Below are 27707 nucleotides of genomic sequence, written 5' to 3'. Positions count from 1 at the left end.
CTGTTAGTCAGAGGCTTACTGCTTCAAAACCACATCAGCACAAGAGTGTTTTCTCAGTAGACAACCTTGTGTTTATGCTGTTCTCTACAAACACAGCTATCATTCTTCTTAAAGGGAAAGGCACTGTACTTTGCCTCTGATTCTAAATGGGAATGTTTAAAACCAACCAAGTGCCCGAGTCTAAGGATGTCATGCCAACTTCTACAGCAAGATTGGGACCACTAACGTTACTCTATCACCTTCCATCTTTCTCTCTAACATAACACATGCACACTCTCTCTCTCTCTCTCAGTCTCACTCTCACACTTAGGTTGTTACAAATCCCGCTTTGAAATTCATGTAGTCGGTGAGGTCCTTTGAGGAAGCACAGAAGAGCCACCTCCTCCATGACAAAGTTTATAGCCAGTTGTTCTCACTCATGTGGGCTTCTCCCTGGACTACAGAAGCTCCAGCCCCTCATCATGCTGTGGACTCGCTTTGATGATTGTACTTCAAAGGCCTCAGGACAGTAGCACTCCTAACCAGAGCTTGGCCTCAGTGCACATTTTAAATGGTGTTTTCCTGGGGGTGCAGAGCAAACAAATCACTTAAGTACATTCAGGGCTTCTAGACAACCAAAATTAACCGATTCAGATGAAGTTATTTCTTCTTTATAGGAAGAAGAAAATCACAAAGGAAATCTTCAAAGGTAAGTAAGATTGATGAAAATAATAGATTACTAGAATAAAAAGGTCTTAAAATTTTGTTTTGTCAGTGCAGTCTATTTTACCACTCTCTTCAAAATGACTTAAAATTATGCCAGTGGCTGCTTTATTATTCATTTCATAAACATGGTATTTTTGATTATTAACAAAGAAGTTAGACATGCTGTGTCACATGTGTATGAGTTTTATGGTAAGGACTTTCCAGTTGTTGTTGTGTTATGTATACAAAGGAATGCTTGTGTTGAGTGGTTTTTGAAAGGTCCATGGAAACCTCTCTTTTCTCATTTAAAGTCTGGGGAAACTCTCTTTTGTATGCTGTGAGATGCTTTATACACTGTATTTAAAAGCTCCACTAAGAGAATTTATTAAAGTATTTTCTGGCAGTAGTCCTTGAAGAAGATATATAGTGGTTGATGTGGTTGTTAGTTACACACCAGTTTTTTCCTCCCCAGTTTAATTTCCTCCAGTTTTACTTTTTCATCATTCTCCAAATGAATACATACCGTTTCTACTACATGAAATTTCTTCTCAGGCAATTCAGCATTTCCAGATCGCCTCATCCTTGATTTTCCTCTGAACTTCGAGTCTGTGCATGACTGTCCTCTTCCCATTTGCTCTCTGCCAGATCTCTGCAGCACCTAGCCATGCCTGTGGCACACTTCTGTCCTTCACGCTGTCTTCTCTGGTCTTTCTTGGGTGGTACAGGACAGTACTTGAGAGCTCAGGCTCTAGAGCCAAACTGCCTGGGTTGGTTGGTTGGTTGGTTGGTTGATTTTTGAAATGGAGTCTCGCTCTGTCTCCCAGGCTGGAGTACAGTGGCACAATCTTGGCTCACTGCAACCTCTGCCCCCTGGGTTCAAGCAATTCTGCATCAGCCTCCCAAGTAGCTGGGATTACAGGCAAACCCCACCATACCCGGCTAATTTTTGTCTTTTAATAGAAACAGAGTTTCGCCATGTTTGCCAGGCTGGTCTCGAATTCCTGACCTCAGGTGATCCACCCGCCTCAGCCTCCCGAAGTGCTGGGATTACAGGCGTGAGCCACTGTGCCCAGCCCAAACTGCCTGGGTTTAAATCGCTTCTGCCTCCCTGGGTAGGTTACTCAACTGCTTTGTGCCTCAGTTTCCTCATCTGTATACAGGACGTATTTTGATTATCTTTTTTTTTTGCAGCTTATGTATGTTAATACACATAATGAAAGCAGCACATGGCACAAAACAAACAGAATACAGAGTTTAGTCATTACACCCTCCCACCTTCCCCATTCACAGCAGCAGCCACATCAGTGTTTCCGGTTAGGCTTTGGAGCAACTGTACTTCACCACTCAAGCCATCAACCTTTATGCTTTCAAAAGTAACACATGCTTGTTATAAAATGTAAATACTGGCTGAGGCAAGAAGATTGCCTGAACCCGGGAGGCGGAGGTTGCAGTGAACCGAGATTGCGCCACTGCACTACATCCTGGGTGACAGAGTGAGACTCCGTCTCAAAAAAAAAAAAAGATAGATAGATAGATAGATAGATAGTCTCAAAATATCCAAAGTGGAAACTGGATGCGCCCTCCCCACCGTCCCCATGTCCTCTGATTCCGACTGCCCAGTATGTTTCCACCATACTCTCTTCGATCCACCTGCAAGCGCCTACACATGCTCCAGATGTATCCCGGGTTTTCTCATCATGGTTTTGTTTGCTTTGACCACTGCTGAGGTTAATGCCTCTGCTTTCTCTGTCTTTATCATCTCTGTTCCACCATATCCATCCATGCCCCAGAGGCACTGAGTTCCCACCCAGGTAGGTGCCACTGATTGAACTCTGAGACAGTTCCTCTGTGGGCAAAAGTGGGAGTTAGATGAGCTATGTCCACAGAAATGTGGGAAGGACCAGGGTGTTGGCATGTGTTCGGCACTTACAGTCCCCCGTGAACAGTGTTCTGAAACTCATCATTAATTCAGCAACTCCTTGAATTGAGACGAAGGAAATTCATACTTGCTGGAAAGCTCATGACCTTGGGACAAATCAACCCATCCCTACCATTGCCCTTCCTTTCCGGCACTGGATATAGCCAGCTTGTGGTTATTCAAAGCACCACTGGACAGTTTGTAGATTATTTCTAACAACAAAAAGATAACAAGATGGAATGCCTAACGATGTCACTTTTAGCCTGCTGTTTTACCCCGTGGTGCTGACCACATGGACGGGTGCCTTGCCCCCAAGGTGAAGCCAGCTGTCAGCAAAGCTGCCCAGAGCTTTGCTGGTTCTGTGTACCAGTGCACACGGTACAGGGACTTGCTCAGAGCAGACCCCAATTCTGGCCTCATCATCAATAGGTCCTGTGGAGGAGTGGTCCATACACTCAATCTGGGACCCCTTCCACAGGGCCTGCACTAGTCTAGATCCCTAGGTTTAAGCCTGTGCTTTGTGGGGTGAAAGGAATATCAGTATGTCCTATAAGAATCTGGACAGTGAGTCTACAGACACCTCATCTCCCCATCCCACCCCAGCTGGAGGGATTCCAGGCCAAAGAGGTTCTGTTGGCTGAGCCAGCAGGCACAGCCAGCCCCAGCCCCGTTCCTGACCACCACTTCTTTGCCCTGGTGGTAGTCGTGCCCGAGCACTCTGGCCACTTTCTGTCTTAGCCTGGAAGCATTGCTGGCACCCCTGCAGCACCTGCCAGGCTTGTGAGAGGCATTCAGCGAACTCATGGCAAATTGAAAGTGCTAACACATGGAAGAATCCACACCAAATCTGCGTCCATCAGGTGGCAGCTTGCCAAAACCTGGCCATCGCCGTGGCTCACCGTCTTCACCCTTCAGTTGTGGTCCAAGTGAGTCTCCTGAGAATTCTCACTGAGGCACTGAGGCCTCAAGTGATTCTCCTGTCTTGGCCTCCCAAAGTGTTGGGATTACGGGTGTGAGCCAGAGTTGGTTGTATTAAATTCTGACCAATGCAAGGCTTCAGGAACAATTCCAGAGCCACACAGAGTCCAATAAATGCCCGCAGGGTAAGTCTGTGAGTGCAGCACATGAGCAGCTGACAGTGTTCTCCTGGTGTGGGTGGAAGCGAGTGCCTTCACTGACACTTCTCATGCAGGGCAGGACATGGGTGTTGTGGTGTGTCAGAGGCTCCCTGGCAGGTACTGACACCCTCTTTTCTGCTTTTCCCAGGGCGGTGTCTGTGTCCTCCATGTCTGAGTTCCAGCGTCTAATGGACATCTCCCCCTTCCTGCCTGAGAAGGGCCTGCCGTCCACCAGCAGCAAGGAGGATGTCACCCCACCCCTGTCTCCAGACGACCTCAAGTACATTGAGGAGTTCAACAAGAGCTGGGACTACACACCCAACAGGGGCCACAATGGTGGGGGGCCGGACCTTTGGGCCGACAGGACCGAGGTGGGGCGGGCAGGGCACGAGGACAGCACAGAGCCTTTCCCCGACTCCTCCTGGTACCTAACCACAAGTGTCACCATGACCACGGACACCATGACCAGCCCAGAGCACTGCCAGAAGCAGCCGCTGCGGAGCCACGTCCTCACCGAGCAGTCGGGGTTGCGCGTGTTACACAGCCCGCCTGCCGTGCGCAGGGTCGACAGCATCACGGCAGCGGGTGGTGAGGGTCCCTTTCCCACAAGCAGAGCCAGAGGGAGCCTGGGAGACACCAAGGGGGGCCCTCCAGAACCCATGCTTAGCAGGTGGCCTTGCACCTCCCCCAGGCACTCCCGGGACTATGTGGAGGGGGCACGGCGCCCCCTTGATAGTCCCCTCTGTACCTCCCTGGGGTTTGCCTCCCCACTGCACAGCCTGGAGATGTCCAAGAACTTGAGTGATGACATGAAGGAGGTGGCCTTCTCTGTCAGGAATGCCATCTGCTCTGGCCCTGGCGAGCTGCAAGTCAAGGACATGGCCTGCCAGACCAATGGGTCCCGGACGATGGGGACCCAGACTGTTCAGACCATCAGTGTGGGCTTGCAGACTGAAGCCCTGCGTGGCAGCGGTGTCACCAGCAGCCCCCACAAGTGTCTCACTCCAAAGGCTGGGGGCGGTGCTACACCCGTGTCGTCTCCTTCCCGGAGCCTTAGGAGCAGACAGGTGGCCCCTGCCATCGAGAAGGTGCAGGCCAAGTTTGAACGCACATGCTGCTCCCCCAAGTATGGTTCTCCCAAGCTGCAGAGGAAGCCCCTCCCCAAAGCCGACCAGCCAAATAACAGGACGTCACCAGGGATGGCCCAGAAAGGGTACAGTGAGTCAGCCTGGGCCCGCTCCACCACCACAAGGGAGAGCCCCGTGCACACCACCATTAATGATGGCCTCTCCAGCCTCTTCAACATCATTGACCACAGCCCCGTGGTGCAGGACCCCTTCCAGAAGGGGCTGCGGGCCGGCAGTCGGTCTCGCTCAGCAGAGCCCCGACCAGAGCTGGGCCCAGGCCAGGAAACAGGCACCAATTCCCGAGGAAGGTCGCCTAGCCCCACTGGGGTGGGGTCAGAGATGTGCAGGGAGGAAGGGGGAGAGGGCACGCCAGTGAAGCAGGACTTATCTGCTCCCCCTGGCTACACCCTCACTGAGAACGTGGCACGGATCCTCAACAAGAAGCTGCTGGAACATGCCTTAAAGGAGGAGAGGAGGCAGGCTGCCCACGGGCCCCCGGGTCTCCACAGTGACAGCCACTCGCTGGGGGACACAGCCGAGCCAGGGCCCATGGAGGTAATGAATGCTGAGTGCCCCACACCCTTCCCCACCAGCTCTTCCCTTTAGCTGTGGGGCAGGTTGGGACTTGGGATTGTGCTCTGTCATTTGATCTCAGGAATCGTCCATGATTGGTTGTTGGGAGCTGGGGAGGTGTTAGGTTTATGGGAGAATAGAATAGGCAGAAAAAACCCTGAGCAACTTTTTTGAAGAAAATGTTATTTTATTGTCCTTGGGAAATCATATAGTACATGGTTTGATTTGGGTTCTGTCACCAGTCTAAGTGATTGATCCTTATTTATCAGGGCATTTTATTTGGGGTCAGTTTGCCTTCTTTCTGTGTGAATTCGTGCACATGTACAAACTATGGGATAGTTGTGTCAGGCTTGCTGCATACTGCAGACCTTCATATGTGACAGCATGAGGTGAGCTGGAGAGGGTCTGGACCACATGAGCACGAGCACTTCTCATCAGGAGCCACAAGATCTCGATTCCTGGGCTGGCTTCCTTACAAAACAGCCATCTGGCAGCTCACAAATCACTTACCCTCTTTGTGGCCATGAGCCCCCCTAGCAGTAAAACCAAGTGAAACATATAGACAAAATCAAAATCCTACCCTAATACAATATGATTATCATTATTGCCCTTGATATTACTCACAAATCAATCCACTGTGAATTGGGTTCTGATGCACATCCACATGTGGTGTTTTTGTACACCACTTTACAAAACGCTTCCCATTTCCACTTCAACAATGAGCAAAATGAAAGCCTGATGTTGATGCTGGTGGTGATGGTTATGGTGATGCCACTTTGTGGTTCGTGCAGCATAGAGAGGACGTGTCTGTCCAGCGAGTGATTCCAACTTGCCAGGAGTCCGGATGAACAGGCTTCACACTGGGAACACCTGGCCCCATGAGCACTCTCCGAGCCAGGCTGCTCCCGCAGATGGCAGGGGTCAGAGGAGGAGGAGGACGGCAGCTTGCTCCTGGTCTGCCCGCTGCTTCCTCGCCAGGACCCGAGCAGCCCTGGCTTCATGGGCAGGGAGAGGAGGAAGGTGTATTTCCTGTTTCACCTGGCCCACGTTTCCCACAAGAGGGTAAATGATGGCTGTCTTCCCAGCCTGGCCCACCAATGAATGTTTAACTCAGAATGCAGGCTTGAAATCTGAATAGGTCAGACTTGTGGAACTGCCAATGGCTTACAGAAGTGGCAATTCCATATGGTTCACACCTAATACAAATATTGATACTACATGGCCTACATGTTCCAAGATCTGAGTCTTTGTGATAAAGTTGTTTGCATGCTCTGAGGACAAACTGCTGGTTGAATGTTCTCAGGTGACAAATGGTGTCTTCTTTGGGCTACTGTTACCCCATCCTTCTGGGGTCCTCAGGTAAGTCCTCCTGCCGTGGAACGGTCTGTTTATATGTGAGTGCCCTGCCTTCTTAGGGCTCTGAATCTCAGTTGAAATTGGGGCTATGTCACAAAGCATTAACCGGCTGTGTCTGTATTGTCTATTTATATTACACACCAAATAGAAATTATTCTTTAAGAACCAAAAAAATGCTTTGAATTACGAATAGTGAATCCTGCAAGCAAAAATAGGTTCTTGATGGAATCCCAGCATTATGGCATGAAAACGGTTTTATCAGTACAAAGTGGCGCCCAACCCCTTTTGTCCTCCGTAAAGTATTCATTTAGATTTTCTCTTCACTTGGTGTGTTTGCCACCAAAAGAGATGATGTGAAGGGAGCACAGTTGCAGGGCCTCAGAGCGGGCATGGAGCACTCATCGGCAGCATCTAAATGCCACGGGCTCTTTTTTCCATTTCTGTTGGAATTTTCCTCGTTCTAGATTCCAGTGGGATTGTTCTGAATTGATGTAATATATTCAGGCCATTGCAACCCCTTCCCATTGCTCCATGAATTATGCAGTAGTTCTCGGTATGCATTCCCAAATCCCCAGGACTACTTCTGATTCCAAGCCCACCCAGTGCACTGTTGCGGAATCTTTCCCCGAATGTTCACTCAGGGCATCCACACCCAGGAGTGATGCAGGTGACAAGAAATCTCCCTTTGTCACTGCACTGTCATCCCATAAGCCACTCGGGCCTCTTTTTCTCTTGACACCATGGCACTAGTTCAGCAGTGCAGAGAGAAGCCGTGAGGAGTTCCGGTGTGAAGAGAAAGAATCTGAAAATGGAATGCTATTCCTCCCTCCCCTAAGTGGAAAATGTGAGGGGAACTTTTTAGAGTAAGTGGCAGTAGCTTGGCTGTTGTGACCGAAACAAACGCAGCCGTATAATAGTCTCTGTTTTAGATACCAGTCATGCAATTTCCATATCTCTGTTTGCCAAAATGCTGTTTGAAATGTTAAATGCTAAAGGGTGACTCGGAAGCATAGAAACTAGAGGGAAGTCTGTGGCTCCTCCATGGAGTTTCCTTCTTCTCTCCGGGCAGATGGCAGAGGGCAGGCCTGTGTGTCTAGTGCCTGGCCACTTTCCCACACCTGCCTTGGAGTGAATGTGCTAGATCTGAGAGCCCGCAAGTCTCTCCTGGTGGCTATCCCTGAGTGAGAGGGATGGTCCTCTACCTCCGGGCTTGCTGACTTTAAACCTTTATTGTTCTCCTGTTTAAAAAACACTTTCCAACCTTCTTGCTTTTCTTTTCTTTCTCTGTCTGTTCTGTCCAGAACCAAACTGTCTTACTAACTGCCCCCTGGGGACTCTAGCCCTGCCTGCCTCACGCTGTAAGTGCTTTCTTCCTTGTTTCCCAACTGTCTGGAGAGGTCGTGTTGTGTAACTCGCAGTTGGCACCTGACACTCATCACCTGAGAGAGTTCTGCCCGGTGGCGGTACCCTCGCTCACCCCAAGTTCCAGGAGGTTCGCCTAAACCCAGGAACAGATTGATAAGGCCAGAGACTCATCTGCTCTGCTAGAGGGTTGACCACTCAATGCAAAGAAGGGTTTTTAGGTTATAGAGATTCTGCTGAGATTTCTCCACTTTTGTACATTTGCAGCCAATATGCTTTCAGAGAATTGAGTAGATACTGGCCAGGAGGGGACATCCTAGGCACAGGGGTCTTGCCTGAGGGGGTCTTTGGGCCCAGCCGCCCAGGACTGGTCAACATTTTGGTTATACGTGCACTGGCATGTGCTGAAATGAGGTGTGACCCTAATGTGATAAGGCTTTTGTTTTTCATTTTTCAACAACCATACCACAAGGAATGAACCCAAATATATCTCGTCCTTCCAAGTGAGCACCATGGGTGACAGAGTAAATGCTCAATAAATATTTGTTGAATGAATAAACAACAAAATCATCCCCACTCCAAATATCTTGAGAACTTCTCTTAGAATTGCTTTCAGAGTCTGAGTCAAAGCACATGAGAAAAGATATACTTTTTGATCAAGGATATAGTCATCCACCCACCTCATCCACTGGCCTTAACTCGAAGCCAGTAGTATCTGTTGTCAAATACAACAGATGTATCCCCATGAAAAGATGACAGGGAACACAGGGAGGGTCAATTCCCAGAAACGTGCTACAGGGGCAGCATCCCAGGACACCATGCCATGCAGCGACCACAGTGGCTTCTCGGGAAAGTGCAGCATCATTTGCTTGTACATGCTGGTGTGTTACTAAGGAAAAGGTTCATTCCCTTGAATGCAGACTCACAGTGATTCTTCCTTCACAAGCAGAGGCTGGCAAAGAGGGGGTACTGAATGGTCTCATAAAAAGCCTGCTCTTCAGCACCAGCCAGGCGGAACGGGATACGGTGGTGTCAGATAAACCTATGACAGCAGCTTCACCAACACACAACACACACAGAACAGATACCCAATACACAACACACACACTACTTTTATAACAAGGGGAGCACAGACACAAAACACACAGATTTCCCAAACCGTGTGTCCCAGTCAAGCACTGTGGGCTGCAGTGAGATGAGGACACAGGAGCACCTTGGGTTAGTCTGCATCTTGGTGGCTGGTGGCGCTGGTGGAGTTTTAACTGGAGAGGTATTTCTGGTTGTCACGGTACTGTTAGCATAATGCTTTGGGAACAGAAGCTTCTCCCTGTGGCCGTATGAAGTTCCAGCCACAAAAGCAGCAGGGAGCATGAAGCATAGTCTCCAGGGCCACTGTTCCTTTTCTGCTGACCCCAGAGGGAGGCAGGGAAACCGCTCGCCCCATTGCTCTTCTGGAAGCCTGTGGCTCCCACGCTGTCCTCGGGCCATGCTGTCTCTGCCGTGTTCCATCTTCTCCCGAGTGACACTGCCCATTCCGTGCAGCCGTCTGTCCTTCCCCCGCTGCTGCTCCCCTGCACCACTGGCTGGGCTGTCCTCATCCTGGTCTTTTCAGTTGCTTGTCACATCTTTTTAAATCCTCCAACTCACTTCCTTTCTTTGAGGGTCCTTGTTCTCTGTCATCCTTCCTGTGCCTTCCATTCAGTTCACCTCGGCTTCCAGTGTCTGAGTGTCATTCCAGCCAGCGGGCTCCATGCTGGGCAACTCAGTTTTCTCATGCCACAGCTTTTTACATTTCTGTGCATCAGCAAATTCCAAATTTGGGTGTCCTGGTTTGGTAACATGTAAGGACAAGGAGCTCAACATTCTTTAAAAACAAGGTAGCTTGAGAATAAGGATTCTAGGTGATTTGCACATGGTTGAGAGTGTCTTGCATCACCTGTTCTCAGAACATTAGGATGCCTGAAACACAAAACCACCAGTACATTCTGATTCTACCTTTTTAAAATGCTGCTGCAATTGAACAGTCATTAAAGAAAACCAGACCCAAATTAAAATTTCTGCCTGCAGCATTTTTGCCATGTTGTGGGAGTTTGTTTAATCTACTCCCAGTCAATTTCAAATAAACAGTAGCAGAGTTCGTTTAAGATGACTGCCATTGCTAACACAGCTGAATGAAATCAGAGGTCTCTTTGTAGGCTCCCAGTAGATCCAGGCCCTGTAGGACCAGTTCACTTGTCCACTGTAGCTAAATAGATCATACAAAAGGGCCCAAATGAACAGATCTACCAGATAGGAATATGATGAAGTGGCCTGTGGAGACCGCTGCCACAGTCACTCTGTCATGCCTTCTGTATACCCCAGCCCAATTCTAAAGGAGCTTTGCAAGCTGACTCATCTCACAGTATTGCTGTGTTTAATCATAATTGGTCTCTTCCCATTCATGTCACTGATCATTTGTGTTGAATTCTTTATTATTTTAAGTTATTCTGCATGAGCATAGAAAGTAGTTAATATTCACGAGTTGCCTGTGGTGTATACTTCATCTCACTTGAGTCTGTTGAGAAGTGTGTTTGGGGGAATCATCCACTGGTGACACTGCCGGTCTGAGTAACCCTGTCTCCCTTTCTCGGCTCTGAAGGAACTACCTTGTTCTGCACTAGCTCCATCCCTAGAGCCCTGCTTCTCCAGGCCCGAGAGACCAGCAAACCGTCGCCCTCCGTCCCGTTGGGCCCCACATTCCCCCACTGCCTCACAGCCTCAGTCACCCGGAGACCCGACGTCCTTGGAGGAGCATGGTGGCGAGGAGCCGCCCGAGGAGCAGCCACACCGAGATGCAAGCTTGCATGGATTATCACAGTATAATTCACTGTAATTTGCATAACCACACCATCACCATGAACAAAACTCTGCCCAAAAGGAGAGATCTAGTTTTCTCAAGGTCAAAGAATGTTTTTTAAAAACACACAGCTGCTGAATGTTCAACCTGTGAAACTGAGATGTTTCTAGAATGAAACAGTAAATGTGCCTGTAATAATTTTTTTCATAGCTCAGAAAACTATTTTTGTCTCCATCTTTTTTACACACAGTATATTAAACGAAAAGGTAAATAAGGTATAAATAGATTTAAAAAATAAAAGTTTTAAAAGGTGTACATTTTAAGAGATTCTGAACACCCTCGTTGTCAATACCTGACTGCCTCTCTGTTAAATTTGCACTGTTACATTTTGATTCAGTTTATTTCCATGTTGAATTAGAGTGGATTAAGTTAATTTTATTTTGTCAGTGTTACTGTTTTTTACGAATTTTTTAATGCTTCAGACTGTCTGATTCAGTGAACTTTTTGTAGTGAAAAAGCCATGAAGCCAGTAGACAAGACAGATATTCTCTATGCTGGAGGGGATACAGGATAATTTTGAAAAGGTACAAAGTCCTCAGTGGGCTTAGAAAATTCACTGTATGATCCTTATATTATCCTACTTGGCTTGCACGTCTTCGGGTGCATGTATATACCGCTACTGTGTCCTCGCCATCACCTAAATGTGACTCAGTCTGTTCCACTGTAATATGTTGTGAATTTCCTTGTACTGTACTTTTATTGTTGGTCTTCTTGCATCGATGATCCAACAGCAACAACATCTTTAAATTATTGTGAAAAGATTAACTGGCAATGTACAGAGTTTACTCAAAGTTTTCTTAAGGGAAAACACTACAAAAAGTCACGAGGATACCAAATGGAAACACGTGATGGTGCCTCTGAGTCTGTATGAGACCGTGATGAAGTAGAAATAAAGCCCTTCTGAGATGGCAGCATGTCTCGGTCTCTCATTTCACACACCCTCCATCTTTTCCTAAGGACTCAGATGGAAAGTTTTCCATAGCTAGGGGAATGAGGGAGAGAGGAGATCATGTAAAGAGGGAACAGCTGCTAATATATCTTGCTGGGAATGCACTCTTTGGGTACGTGATCATGTTGCAGTTTTACTGTTCCCCATAAGGGAGTCCTAGGATAGAGAGACAGCTTTACTGTTGAAAAGCCAAAACTGTGTTGTGGGCAGGGATGTGAGAAAACTGGTTACCTACAAGTCAGAGTGTGCCCGGCCTCTCTGCCCGCTCTGCTCATCAGGAGAGAGGGAGTGGCCAATAACTCTAGAAGAGGCCTTTCCATCTCTGATCCTGAGATGAGCCCGCCTCTCAGTGTTTGGTGGAGTAGAAAGAAGTGATGCTACTGAAGAGCCCAAAAAGAATGATTTCAGGCTGAAGCTTCTGGCTTTAATATTTCATTTAATGCTTCATTAACCCCACAATTTTCTTCTTATATAGATGAGCTGCTAATGTAATAGGCTATCCTAGCATTACCACAGCTTCATCCTTAAACTGAAATATTTTCAAAAAATAAAAACCAACAAGTGTTGGCAAGGATGTGGAGAAATTGGAACCCTTGAGCACTGTTGGTGGGAAAGTAAAATGGCCCAGCTGCTGTGGAAGACAGTATGGCTTCCTCAAAAAGTTAAACATAAAATTACCATAGGATCCAGGGATTCCACTTCTGGGTATACACCCAAAAGGACCAAAAGTAGGGACTCAAACAGGTGTTTGCACACCCGTGTTCATAGCAGCATTATTCATAATAGCCAAAAGGTGGAAACACTTCAGTTGTCCATTGACAGATGAATGGATCAACAAAATGTGGTATATACATATAAAGGGATACTATTCAGCCCTAAAAAAGGTAAATTCTGACGTACTACAACATGGATGAACTTTGAGGACATTATTCTAAGTGAAATAAGCCAATCACAAAATGGCAATTATTGTTTGGTTCCATGTATCTCGTTTATATATCAAGAGTAGTCAGAGTCAAAGAGAGAAAGGAAAACAGTGGTTATCAAGGGTTGAGGAGGGAATGGGGAATTGGTGTGTAATGGGTACACAGTGTCAGTTCAGGATGATGAAAAAGTCCTGGAAATGGGCAGTGGTGATGGTGCACAGTGAATATACTTGATGCCACTGAGTTGTACACTTAAAAATGGTTAAAATGATAAATGGCCTATAGATTTTACCACAATAAAAACTCTTTTTTTTTTTTTTGAGGCGGAGTCTCACCCTGTTGCCCAGGCTGGAGTGCAGTGGCGCCATCTCGGCTCACTGCAAGCTCCGCCTCCCGGGTTCACGCCATTCTCCTGCCTCAGCCTCCCGAGTAGCTGGGACTACAGGCGCCAGCCACCACGCCCAGCTAATTTTTTGTATTTTTTTTTTTTTTTAGTAGAGACGGGGTTTCGCCCTGTTAGCCAGGATAGTCTTGATCTCCTGACCTCGTGATCCACCCGCATCCGCCTCCCAAAGTGCTGGGATTACAGGCGTGAGCCACCGCGCCCAGCCTAAAAACTTTTTTTTGAGATGGAGTTTCGTTCTTGTTGCCCCAACTGGAGTGCAATGGCGTGATCTCAGTTCACCACAACCTCCGCCTTCTGGGTTCAAGAGATTCTCCTGCCTCAGCCTCCCAAGTAGCCAGGATTACAGGCATGTGCCACCACGCCCAGCTAATTTTGTATTTTTAGTAGAGATGGGGTTTCTCCATGTTGGTCAGGCTGGTCTCGAACTCCCGACCTCAGAGGATCTGTCCGCCTCAGCCTCCCAAAGTGCGGGGATTAAAGGCATAAGCCACCGTGCCTGGCCAATAAAAACTTCCAATAAATACAAAATATAAATATTTCACTTTACCACTCTAGATATACCTGCAAACAAACAATCAGCAGGTCAGTAAATATTCTTTGCCTATTCTGTGCAGATTGCAAATGCTGAGAGGTACATTGGTATTCCTTCAATTGGAAGCAACCAGCCACCAACAAGAAGGGAAGTTGTGGCTCTCATGACTGAGAGCCTCAAACCATGCCATCAGGGCTTTGCTCAGTCTCCTAACTCTGTCTACTCTGTATGGCTTTATTCTCAGACAAGCATCACAAAAATTGGCAACGATGGTCCCCAGTTGCTCCTATTAGTTTAGCAACTCCTAGAGAAAGGGGATCTCCTATCAGGAGCTCCAGTGAAAGCCCAGGACTGATGATTCTCATTTGGTAGGGATTAAGTCTCATGTCTGGCTCTGAGCCAATCGTGGTGACAGGAAGACCCAGCAAAGGAAAATCACGGTGCAATTAGAATAGAGGGTGTCAGAAAGGCAGTAAAGGCGTATACCACTGTGGGACACCCCAAAATTGCAAGGAAAAAGCTCTGATCACCACAGAACTTGCCAACTGGTTGGAAGAGAGAAAATTCCCAGGCACAAAAACAATAAAATGAAAAATGGTGTGGTAGAAATTCTAAGTACAGTAGGGCTTGAGTTGGGCTTGGCAGTACGGGAAGCATTTCAATGTGCAGGAGGAGAAGCAAGTGGGAGATGGGAGGAGCAGAGGTGTGAGGGGTAGTAATAGACACAGGTCGCATTGGGCAGTGATGCAGAAACCAGGCTGGGAGCAGAACTTTCATCAAAAAAGCCACATCTGGCAGCACCAGTGCCTTGAAAAGCCGTCTGGGAACTTCTCCTCACATCTTATTTTCTAAAAGTTGGACATGTGTATTCTTAAGTCTAGGGTGGAAGCACTCCAACTGTTAAAGGCCAGGCAAGACAGTAGGATGAAATCATTTTCCACACCACTGTCCAGATGAACGCCAAGGCTGCTATGTGGGTCACACATGGCTGTGAAAGGGGAGCAGCTGCCTGAAGGGAATGGCTCCATGAGCTGCCATGAATGTGCCAGTTGCTTTTATGCCCTAAAGAAAGCAGCAGAAGATTCCTCAAACATAGCCACAGACCACACGTCAGGCGTGCCCTGCCCCCTGGGTAACAGCCAGCACCACCAGCCCAGAGACATTTCTTGTCCAACTGCAGCCAAATTGGGCAATAGTGGCCACATTTCACCCTCTCTTCTTATCAGGAGGTAACATGTTAGCGTTTTCAGTATTATGCATCTATTTTTTATATCTGTGTACATCATAATTCTATTTCTTAAACACATTTGCTTCAACCTTTTTTCCTGTAGAATGGCCTGTAATTCTTATGTAATACATTTGTTTCACCCTTTTTGTTCCTATACAATGAATGTAACATTTACAAACTCCTTATTTTTTAAATTTAATTTGCTTTTAATTGTATATATTTAAGGTGTACATGATGTTTTGATATGCATATACAAAGTAAAATGACTACTATAGTCAAGGCAATTAACATATTAACATCTCACATAGCTATGGCAAGAGCACCTAAAATTTACTCTTTTAGCAAAAATCCCAAATACAATATTATTAGCTATAGTCCTTATGTTGTACATTAGATCTCTGTACTTTATTAAGCATGATAGAGTTATGCTTATTTATTTTGTTTAAAAAGCAACTAAGAAGTACAACTACCATTTTCTATTTTCCAGTTCACTGTTTTAAACTATGGTAAAATACCCATAACATTTATCATTCTTGCCATTTCAAAGTGTACAATTCAGTGGCATTTAGTATATTCACAATGTTGTGCAGTCACTACCACTATCTACTTACAGAATATTGTGATCACCTGAAAGGAAACCCCATATGCATTAAGCAGTCACTGCACCCAGCCCCTGGCACCCACTCATCTAATTCTGCCTCCATGGATTTGCCTATTCAGGATAGTTCATGTAAATGGAATCGTGTATCATGTGGCCTTTTGGTTCTGGCTTCTTTCAATTAGCATAAAGTTTTGTTTTTTGTTTTTTGTTTTTGAGTTGGAGTCTCACTATGTTGCCCAGGCTGGAGTGCAGTGGTGCAATCTTGGCTCACTGCAACCTCTGCCCTCTGAGTTCAAGCGGTTCTCCTGCCTCAGCCTCCTGAGTAGCTGGGATTACAGGTGCCTGCCACCACGCCCAGCTAATTTTTTGTATTTTTAGTAGAGACGGGGTTTCACCATCTTGGCCAGGCTGGCCTTGAACTCCTGACCTCGTGATCCACCCGCCATGGCCTCCGAAAGTGCTGGGATTACAGGCGTGAGCCACTGTGCCCAGCCTCAGTTAGCATAAAGTTATCAAGGTTCATCTGACACAGGATTTTTCTCAGCCACTTTGCCAACCAGGGACCTCCATGGCCAGAGATGCCCCCCTGCTGCCCGGGTCTCATTCAACCCCGGGCCTGCCACTGGGGGTACCCCACCCACTAAGCCCACCTGTGTTATAGCTTATACCCATGTTTGGCAGTTCCTGAACTCTTGTCCCACATCCAAGAAGAATAAAGATACACTGACAATTTGAAGGGTAAGGAGGGCAGAGAATAATTTTATTGAGTGATGGAACAGCTCTCAGCAGAGAGGGGACATGGGGGTGGTCCTCCACCTCCATGGTTAGGTGGTTCCTCTCTCAGTGTGGCTGGGTCTGGGACTTTTATGGGCTCAGAATAGGGAGTGTGTGCTGACTGGTTTGTGAGTACGCAAAAAATATCAAAATGAAGACACTGCTCAAAGGTGGGCATGACAGTGTAGAAAACCAATTAGGAAAGGGTAGGTATATGTAAAATAGGTGAAAGGTGGGGATCAATCAAAGGAAAGCACACCAAATGGGAAGACAGGTTCTCAATCCGGTTCATGGATTTGACTTTTAGCTTGACTTTCAGGCTTTAACTGTCTTTGGCTTGGAGGTGGGATTTCACCAGGGACCTGCCCCATCTGCCTAGGCATTTGCCTGCCTCCTGCCATTATCACATCCATGTTGTAACATGTATCATTCATTCCATAAGGCTGCATAATATTCCACTGTGTAGATATATCACATTTTATTTATCCATTCATTGGTAATGGTATGTGTCTATTTGTAAAACAAAACCTTTGATTACCTTATTTTATTTATTTTTAGAGACAGTCTCACCCTGTCACACAGGCTGGAGTCCAGTGGCACCATCACAGCTCTCAGGCTCAAGCAACACACTGCCACAACAAACTAACTTTAAAGAAAAATGTATTGTGTGGGCAGGGGTGGTAGAGGAGGAAGGTTGTTTCAGCGGGGGGAGGGTGTCTCACTATGTTGCCCAGGCTCCTCTCCTACCTTGGCCTCCCAAAGCATTGGGATTACAGGTGTGACCCATTGCACCTGGCTGGTTACCTTAAACATCTTTAAGCATTCCCCCCAAAGGAGGTAATTCACAGTGAATCATTAGAACACTCAACAATCAGTTTACATGATTTAGGCACTTTGATGTCTTTAATCTTAAATCTTTCATCTTAGTTGTTTCAAGAGACCACCAATAGATATTTTATACTTGTCATGCTCTTCTTTGATTGTATTTAATCCTTTCAGCATCATTCTTTGAATGCAGTGTGTATCAGAATCCAGTATAGCAGGAAATTAGGCTCTGAATCATACACAAACTGGTCACTTGAGTGAATTTGATGACCATGGGTCTTTAGTGCACTCTGGTTCACTAAAATCAAGTGGCACTGAGAGTGACAAATCTGGATTTGAATCCTGGTTCACACACTTAAAGTAATGCAACCTCAGGCCATCTCTTTAATGCTTATTTGTTTTTGTTCTGTTTTGTTTTTTTTGAGATGGAGTTTTGCTCTTGTTGCCTAGGCTGGAGTGCAATGGCGCAATCTCGGTTCACTGCAACCTCCACCTCCGGGTTTAAGCAATGATTCTCCTGCCTCAGCCTCCCGAGTAGCTGGGATCATAGGCATGCACCATTACGCCCAGCTAATTTTTGTGTTTTTAGTAGAGACAGGGTTTCACCATGTTGGCCAGGCTGGTCTTGAACTCCCGACCTCAGGTGATCCACCGCCTCGGCCTCCCAAAGTGCTGGGATTACAGGCATGAGCCACCACGCCCAGCCAAGACTTATTTGAAAAACAGCAACAATAATACTTCCCAGGGCTATTGTAAGGATTAAGGTTTGTTGTTTACCTATTGTGTGCAAGATACCATTCTAAGAATTGCAAACACCAGAGATAAACAGAAAAGACAAGCTCCCTGCCTTGTGGAGCTTAGTTATGAGAAACACATAGCAAACAGGGCTAAGTGGGATAGAGAACTAAGAGGCTTCCCTGGGTAGGTGCCGTTTGATCTGAGGCCTATGAACAAAAATCTGTCTACCAGGTAGAGGGAAGAGCTGGTGCAAAGTTGAGATGGGTTGGGGGGCATGAACTTGGTGTGTTCCAGGAAGTGGACGAAGGCCACTGTGGTCACAGCAAGGTGGGCAAGGGCACCAGAGAGGGGCAGGAGGAGGGGTCAGGGAGCTTAAAAGAGGCCTAGTGGTCCACAGTGAAGGGTTTAGATTTTGTTCTAGGTCAGGGGGAAAAAAAAGCCATTGGAAGATAAAAAGCAAGGAGTTACAAAATGTGATTTGCATTTTTAGATTACTGTGTTAAGGATGAGAAGTGGATGAGATTGGAAGGCTTCCAGATGCAAGGCTGTGGTGTTGACCCAGGGAAGCACCAACGATGGCTTGAACAGGTTTTCTGCTGCTGTTATCAGCCTCACCACCAGCAGGCCAGCCGCATGCTGCTTGGCAGGAACCACGCTCTAGCAGGCCCTGCTGCCAAACTCCAGAATCTACCCCAGCTGTTCAGCTAGAAACTGAAGGAAGCCCTTGGTTATTCTGCTGCCTCTCAGTCCAGGCCAGTCTTCCTGCAAATGGCCTTGGGCCAAGAAGAACCTTCCAAACCCCATTCTCTTCAGGGCACAGGATTACACAGCAAGGTTCACAGGCCTTTCTGCCTTATTTCTTTAAGGTGCAAACGCCTTCTCCAACTTTTAGGTTGGGGCTTCCAAACTATTATCAGTCATTTATAATTTGGTAAAAATGAGTTCCTTCTCTTTAAATTTTTTTTCATCAGGGGACAACTGAGGTCTCTGAGTGTGGGGCTGGGTAGGCACAGCTCTCGGTGCTACTGCACAGTTTAATCTGAGAGAATAGAAAAGGAACACAAAGAAAGCTGACTGCTTCTTTTTCCTAGGCCCAGTTCTGTCTATTAGATTGAAAGGCCCCAGTTCTGTCTATTGGATTGAAAAAACCCACCCCGCTTCAAAGACAGAGGCTTCTATAACTTCCCAGCGAGCTAATGAACTTCAACAGGGGTCCAGGAATCCAAATAAAAGTTCATAATTCTCATGGTAATCCCAGAATGAATTCATCAATCATCAGTGGCCCCAGATCTACAGGCCAATCCCAGCCCATGTGGTCCCCTATAAATATCATTTTAAATTGGTTAAAATAAAAACAAAGCACTGAGGAAGCGATGATAAAATCAGTGCACCTAAAAGTAGCCGTTGGAATGATAAATGCCAAATTTCGGGAGAGTGATGTAAGCAATTATCTATAAAACTGCTTGTATTTCTTGAGTCATTTCATTTAAGGGAATTTACCCCAAATAACCCCAGTGAAATCAAACTAATTTACAGAATATATTTGTAGCAGTACAATACCGTAAAATTTGGAAACAGGCTAACCAAGTTATGGTCCATCAACAGGTTTCACTACTGTGCTTGTTCACCTAATAAACACTCCTAATGGCCAAGTACTGGGCTAGCCTGGTGAGGAAACAAAGCTAACCATGACCTACCTGCTCCCCAGGGGCTCCTGACCTAGTTGAGGGAGTTCAATTACCTGGGCTCCAATCCTGCTCCAGTGCTTTCTCACTGAATGGCCTGTGGAAAGTACCTACTCCTGAGCCTGAGTTGTCTCATATGCGAAATGGAAGTAATAACAGTAATCACTGTTAGGCAGGTTATGAGGACTAAACAAGATAATACTGGTTAAGCACTTAGAATAGTACCTGGTACTAAATTTTGTTAAAAGAAGTAATTGTATAAATGGCAAATTATAACACAATATGAAAAGTGCTATAATAGTATATGTAAGTATACAGTGAGGACATAAAGGGCTTCATTCTGTCTGGGAGGATGGTCTAGGAAGACCTCACACTGACCTGTTTGGTAAGAGTCCTTTGTAGAATGCATAAGATTTCTGCAGGTAGAAATGGTGAGGGAACAGAAAGAGTGAGAGAGAAAATTTCAAAATGTACTACATAGGTTATGCATGTAATACTCCTTTCAGATTTTGCAAGATAAATATAAAACCCAAGTGGGGAAAAGGAGCTCAGCCCTCCTGATACCCAGGACCCTGCCATCCATCCTAACATAGTAATCCCTTAGTAACAGCTAACAGCATGCAGTGCATGCCCTAGCAGAACACCAGTTTACTCCTTTCCAGGCATACCATCTTCTATGGCATTTTGTAGGAAGAGTCACCTTTCATCCTATTCCCGTGAAAAACTCTCCCTCCTTACACCCCATCAGTTCATGTCAACTTCCTCCAGTGTGTCCTACTGACATGGGCAGCAACATCCATACTGTCTTGTGGGTTTGTGGCTGTTTACTTGTGAGATACACTCTAGACAGGTGCCAAAGTTCTCAGGGTAGTGCTAACAAAAAGGAGATATATATATAAATTTTGTTGTGTTCGTCATTAGAGCTGTTCAAAATATTCTATTTGCTCCCTCTGAAGACATAATAAAATCACACTTTTCCACTGCCCTTTGAAGTGAGGTACAGTTCTTTGGCCAATAAAATGTGAACAGTAGCCACATGTGTCACTTCCTGCAGGAAGTTTTTAGAGCCAATGCCCACTTACCATGTTCCTTTTTCTGCTTCAGCAATTGTAGAAGCATCACATGAGGGGATCCTTCAGTGACCAGGATGCATGGACCCACTTTATGAAGCATGAGTGAAAAATGAGCTCTTATTACGTTACACCACTGAGATTTGGGGAATTGTTCATTAATGCGGCATAACCTGGCCAACACTGACTGAATAACTGTCTAAAAAAACGGAAATACATATATAAGTAACATCAGGGAAAGAAATCAAAACAGAAGATAGAATTTCCACAGCATATAAAAATGCCACTTCACATTAACAGAGGTAAAAGAATTTCAAGCTCTCCAAAGATTTTTTCTCCCTTATTCAACTCTCTGACTTCATAATAAAATAAACTTTCAGTTCCTTTGGCTAAGAGGGTAGATGAAAGTAGAATTGAGCTCACTAGTGAACTAACTATGCATATGAGGCACAAGAGACTGGGCTAAATATTCCCAGGATGCTGCTCCTACACTTACTCCTTTTTCCTCCAAACACTTGTTGAAGAAGTACAGGCTGCATTCCTCCCTTGAGCCAGCACACTGAGACAAAGGTGAATAGTAATTTTCCTAGGGAATTACAAATGCAAGTGGGAAGGGACCTTAAGAACATCCTAACCAAACCTTCATTTTATACATACTTTCAATAACCGCCCACATTCTCTAGCTGCTTACTAGTGCCGGGTGCTTTCCCTATAACGTGGCACAGCAGTCTCTACCTGGCTGCATCTTAGAATCATCCAGAGTGACTTAAGGCTCCACCCCAGACCAAGCAAATCAGAATCTCTTGGATGTGGCTTCTGGTAATATTTTAAATGTTTCCCCTGGTGACTCTAATGAGCAGCTAGGATCAACAGCCAACAGTAGAGGAGAATTTCTTAAGCTAGTGGTTCCTAAACTATAATGCACACTGGATCACCAGGGCCAGGCACAGTGGCTCATGCCTGTAATCCTAGTACTTCGGGAGGATCCCCTGAGGCCAGGAGTTTGAGACCAGCCTGGTCAATATAGTGAGACTCCATTTCTACAAAAAATAAAACAATTAGCCAGGTGTGGTGATGCATAGCTGTAGTTCCAGCTACTCTAGAGGCGGAGGCGGGAGGATCACTCGAGCCCAGGAGTTTGAGGCTGCAGTGAGCAATGACCACATTATCACACTACCAGCCTAGGTGACAGACCAAGACCTTGTCTAAAAAAAAAAAAAAAAAAAAAAAAATCAATGCCTGGCCCCACCCGAGACCTCCTGATGTAACTGGTCTGGGGTGAGATCTGGGCATCAGAACTTTTTAAAGCTGCCTAGGTAATTCCACTTTGCAGCAACATTTGGGAGCCATGGCGGCAAGCAGATTTAAGAGTCTGAGGTCTGGTCAGACAGACATGGGTGCAAATTCTCCCTACCATACTGTGTGATCTTGGGCATGTTCCTTGCCCTCTCTGGAGTTGAGTTTTCTCATGTTGTCAAGTGGGAGAATGACAGCATCTTTCCAAGGTGGCTCTGAGGGACTAATGAGGCTGTGAGTGAGTGCAGGACCTGTCACATGAGAACTGCTCAACAAGTGCAAGTTGCTGTTGTCTCACTGAATTCTCCCAGTCAACCTGCCAATCAAGGTGACTGCCCTACTTTTATAGCTACAGGAACTGAGGATCAGAAAGGTATTTGGCTGTCTCAAGATTACACAGTAATAACCAGCAAAGCAGGCTTTCACACCAATGCTATACTGACCAGGTACTTGCAAGCTGACCCCAAACCCACTGCAATAACCACCCCTCTGGGAAAGCAAATGGAGCCAGGCTGCACGTTGTTGAACTGGCCTCACTAAAGGACCCAATGTAGGCTGTCATGGTGGACCTGGGCCCATCTCAGCTCACCAGCTTCTGCCCTGGAGCTTAATAGACTAAATTACGTCTTGAATTTCACTGACTTCATTTCATCTCTTTTCAAGGTTGCAAAATAGCCTCAAATGACCTATTTGACCAGAATCCTTTCCTCAGTGTATTCTAGAAAAGCAATAGCTACTGATGACTGTTTCTTTTATTAATGTGGTACCATTTCTAAAGGGATCATGGCCTGTTAAATCCTCACATAACTCATGACAGAAGGATGAACTCAGACACTACTGACACATTATTATATTTGCCAACTGGCTTATGGAGAAGATAGGGAATTTGCCTAAAGCACTTCTACACCCTGAAGTATATATAATACTTTGACCCAATGTGTGAAAAAAGTATACAACCACAGTACTAGATGGGGTACCCAGAACCCTTAGGACCACAGGTTTACTTTGTTTACTGAAAACGTGTGTTCATCACTAAGAAGATGCCATCAGTGCACCGCCCCAGGTACCCCCACCAAGGCCCCGCCCTGTGTGAGGGCTGAAATCTTGGGGAAAGGAAGACAAGTGTTCAGCTCATCTTCTCTCATCTCCATCATCCTCTTACTCCTATATCTGGACATACACAATTGACTTTTCCCTGCTATGTAAAGTGACACAACCATTTCCAGAAATTCCCTCATCCCCATTCAATTAGAATGAAAACCCTACGCTGCCCCTGCGTAGGAACTCCGGAACAGCCACAACCGTGCTAAGGCAAAATTTCCCCTGCAAAGACGAGGAGCTACAGGGTTGCAGGACTAACTGCCTGTGCTGGTAATTTTGATGCCCCCAAGAATGCAGAAGGGATTTCTGCATGTGAAAAGCCACCATCCTCTTGGCCATAGAAAGGACCTACCAGTCACTTCTTGCCTTGTTGGCTCCACCATGAACGTGAACAAGGTCACTCCTAGACCATACTGGCTGCAAACACTCCAAATAACAAAGCAAAAGCATCATCCCCCTGAGAACACTGTGTCCCTAACAGTCAAATCTAAATTGAACTGAATTATCAGAGCCATGACAGATCTTGTCTAATTTTACCCTGTCCCACTTAGGGGAGGAGCCAGAACCAAGCTGATGTTTTAAAAATGAAATTTGGGACACTGTACTCAAGGCACAAATGCCCCATAAAGCAGCCTCAAAACCGATAGTTTCAAGATTCAATCCAATGATTAACTTGCTGTCTGTGAGATCAGACAGGCAGCAAAGTGCATCCACGGCAGTCAAGGCAAGGGCTGCAGTTAACACCTAAGCACGACATTGGCGCCCGGGGGGCTGCAGGCGGGGCAGTGACACGAGTGGCCCAGTGAGGTACAGGAGCCCGCCTTGTTGCCTAGCAATGCCGTGCAGACGTCACTCATCGGAGCATCAGTAGCCACAACCGGTTAACACGTAACTCTGGCATTTCAACAAAGCATAAAATGAGCTTTCAATCACTGCTCCAGGTGGCAGATAAAATGCAGCGGATGGGGCATGTGCGTCAGAGGCAAGAACCCCTACCTCTGCCTCTGCATTTAAGATGACAAGATATTCTTCCCCAGGGCGGAAGCGCACCTTGTGTGTGTCCGGCCAGGTGGTGCAGCCCCGCAGGCTGCTGTGCACTTGCCAGGGAAGGCTGGTTTCTGCTTCCAGCTTCCGCAGGCTAATGCCTCTCTGCCACGTGCAGTGAGAGGAAAGCTAAGGCAACTTACTGTCCTTGCTGGAACCACGAATTAACAAATTATGGCTTAATGGGCACACTGGCTTGTAGGCCCCACGGAAACAGGAGAGGTCTCTTCCTTGTGACCTCACAGTGTTCTGCATAAGTTTAGGAGACCTTCAATAAATGCTTGTTGGATCCAATACTCTCATTTATGATTCTGGGGGGAGTAGGTGCATTAAAATTTAAGGAATATGTAAAAAAGGACACCCTGTCATTTGAGACATGGATGAACCCGGTGCATTATTTTAAGCGAAATAAGCCAAGCCCAGAAAGACAAATACTACATGATCTCACTTATATGTGGAATCTAAAAAAATTGAACTCATAGAAACAGAGAATAGAGGTTACCAGGGCTGCAGGGGTGGGGGTGGGTTGAGGAGATGTTGATCAAAGTATAACATCAGGAGGAATTAGTCAGGAGGAATATGTTCAGGACATCTGCTATACAACATGGTGACTGTGGTTAAGAACAATGTACGGTATAATTGAAAACTGCTGGGAGAATTGATTTTAAATGTTCTCATCACACCGAAAAAGATAAGTACGTGAGGTAAATGATATGTTAATTAGCTTGATTTAGTCACTCCACAATATATACATATATCAAAATATCACGGCCGGACGCAGTGGCTCATGCCTGTAATCCTAGCACTTTGGGAGGCTGACACAGGCAGATCACTTGAGCTCAGGAGTTCAAAACCAACCTGGGCAACATGGTGAAACCCCAGCTCTACAAAAAAAAAAAAAAATACAGAAAATTAGCCAGGCATGGTGTTGTATACCTGTAGTCTCAGCTACTTGGGAGGCTGAGGTGGGAGGATCACTTGAGCCTGGGAGGCAGGGGTTGTAGTGAACTGAGATGGCACCACTGCACTCCAGCCTGGGTGGCAGAGCCAGACCCTGTTAAAAAAACAAAAAAACAAAACAAAAAAAAAAACCATCATGCTGTACAACATAAATATGTGTAATTTTTACTTGTCAATTTAAAAATAAAAAATATAGGTTGGGCATAGTGGCTCATGCTTACAATCCCAGCACTTCAAGAGGCTGAGGTGGGAGAATTGCTTGAGCTCCAGTTGAAGACCGGCCTGGGCAACATAGCAAGAACCCATTTCTACAAAAAACATTTTAAAAATTAGCCAGGTGTGGTGTCATGTGCCTGTAGTCCCAGCTACTCAGGAGGCCGAGGCAGGAGGATTGCTTGAGCCAAGGAGTTTGAGGCTGCGGTGAGCTATGATCATGCCACTGCACTCCAGCCTGGGTGACAGAGAGACCCTGTCTCTAAAAAATAATTAAAGAAAGAAAGAAAAAGTAAAACATAAAAATAAAAAATTATAAAATGTAAAGAACATAGCCTAAGCCATATAACCTGAAAGACTCATTGCGTAGCATAAACACACGTGATAATAAGCACATTGTAATGCTAATAACTACAGTGCATATGCTAATTGATGGTTTCACAAAGTGCTGTTATACACATCATTCCCTGACTGTTCAGGACTTGGGGACCTGAATGAAGCACGTTTTCACACTCAGTCACAAAGGGAGAGTCTACAACTCTCCCTTGCTTAGGTCTTCTCCTTGTCACTAAGGTGCTCGTGAAGCTACTAACTGCTCTCCCTGGGAGGTTCTCAGAGGGCCCTGCTCCCCTCAGATTCCCCTTGAGGGGCTTCCAGAAGACATCAAAACAGGTCCTGAGCTATTCCAGACTCAAGGGAAAGGGGAGACAGGAAAAGGAGGTGTCAGAAACGTCACCTCTCTCCTCTACCTCCAGTAAACCGCCTCTACTTAGTCCCCAGAATTATTGGCTGGGCCAAATATGTCTAAGTCTTTTAATCAATAATAAACATGATAACAATTACTTATTAAGCACTTGACCATGTGCCACGTATTATCTCATATAATACAACAATCCTAAGCATCTTTTTTTTCCCCCTAAGCGTCTTGTAGATGAGGAAATGGAGACTCAGAGAGGTGAGGTCACTTATAGGGAGTAAGAGTGGAACCAGCAATTCAGATCCTGGACCATCAGACCCAAAACCCATGCTTGTAGCCAAGCCAGCTCATGCTCCTTCTGTGTGACTCAGCCTCTCTGCCCTGATTCCATACAGAAATCTCCCAGCAGCACTTCTGAATATCTCCAGAAATGCATCATTACTACTATTGTTCCCTACCCATGCCCCACTTGGGGACCATCAGGGAAAGGTAGCAGAGAGGTTTCACATCCGTGTATTCATTCACTCAGCAAACATTTCAGGAGTACCCACCCTTACTGGCCACTCTTCTACACTCTGGGCACAAAGTCAAAGAAAACCTAGTTCCTGCACTCAAGAGAAGGAGACACATATCCAAGCAAATACATTCAGAAGAGCATGTTAGACAAGGCAGGGAGAGGCCCGAGAGGCTTGGGGAAAGGCATAGCCACTCTACTGGTAGCTCAGCAATGACATCACAGAGTAGATGAGACATTCAAATCCTGTCATCATCTTCAAGTAAGACTGATTAAGCCCCATGGGTGGTATGTCAAGGGTTCATACCCAGAGACCTTACAAACAGACAACTCCCTTAGTCCTGGAGAGACAAATCCTATCCCAGCCCCTGCACAGTGGCCCCTTGTCTGCAATCATTTGGCAAATATTTCAGCTCTACCTTGTGCTTGGTGCTCTGCAAGGGGCTGGACATACTGCAGGAACCAGAGGAGACCAGGTTCCTAGCTTCACGGAGCTAACGGCTTTGTCACCAGAACTGTCACACACCAAAAAACTGCCCAGGCATTTGTTAAAGCATTGACTCTTAACAGGAATTTTTTGTGGTGCAATTTGAAAAGCTGGCACATGCACGGTTGCAAACAAACTAGTTTAAGTCAGAGCTCTTGCACCAGATGCTGTGGGTGATGTGAGGACAGAGGCATGGCCAGTATCTGCAGCGGCCCAGGGCCAAGAGCCTTGACATGTTGATGTTTGCCAAGCAGTGTGCTTCTGTAAGGTGACATTTTGTTAAAAATAGGTGATCTGTGTGAATGAGCCCATTTCTCAAAGTCTTCCAGGAAATACGATATGTACATATTTCATTCCCATCCTCATCACTACCCTCCAATATCCATTCTTCTATTAATTGTGCAGGTAAAGCTATCATGAAGAGTTTACAATGAGTGGATAATAAATGAGCAGGGCTTGGAGTAGGATGTGCATAAAATCCCAACTGTATTTGAAACTACTGTTGGACTCTGATAACTCTAGCGCCTATCCTGCCAGCCAAGCAAGATGATAAACAGATGTTCAATGTCTCTGCCTCAATTCTCAGTTTCACTCTTATTATTACTATTTCTTCCAGTTTGTTCAGTCATC

General features: G+C 46.0%; 1 protein-coding gene across 14 annotated transcripts in view; it reads left to right on the top strand.

Moving 5' to 3' along the window:
* Positions 1–11945, top strand: part of MTCL1 (microtubule crosslinking factor 1) — a 125928-nt gene extending 113983 nt beyond the window's left edge. For 10 of the 14 annotated variants that reach the window (XM_016933321.4, XM_016933319.4, XM_016933323.4 and 7 more), the window contains 3 exons: positions 657–688; positions 3869–5402; positions 10777–11945. In XM_016933321.4, coding sequence (XP_016788810.3) covers positions 657–688; positions 3869–5402; positions 10777–11010 — 1800 coding nt within the window. In that variant the 3' untranslated portion in view covers positions 11011–11945. Of the gene's footprint in view, positions 1–656; positions 689–3868; positions 5403–8077; positions 8135–10776 lie in introns of all 14 variants that reach the window. The other 4 variants (XM_016933327.4, XM_016933325.4, XM_063795939.1 and 1 more) reach the window with 2 other exon arrangements.
* The last annotated feature ends 15762 nt before the right edge of the window (positions 11946–27707 follow it).

Source organism: Pan troglodytes, chromosome 17 (assembly GCF_028858775.2).
Source record: "Pan troglodytes isolate AG18354 chromosome 17, NHGRI_mPanTro3-v2.0_pri, whole genome shotgun sequence".
Classification (NCBI taxonomy): domain Eukaryota; kingdom Metazoa; phylum Chordata; class Mammalia; order Primates; family Hominidae; genus Pan; species Pan troglodytes.
This window is presented reverse-complemented; position numbering and strand designations above follow the sequence as displayed.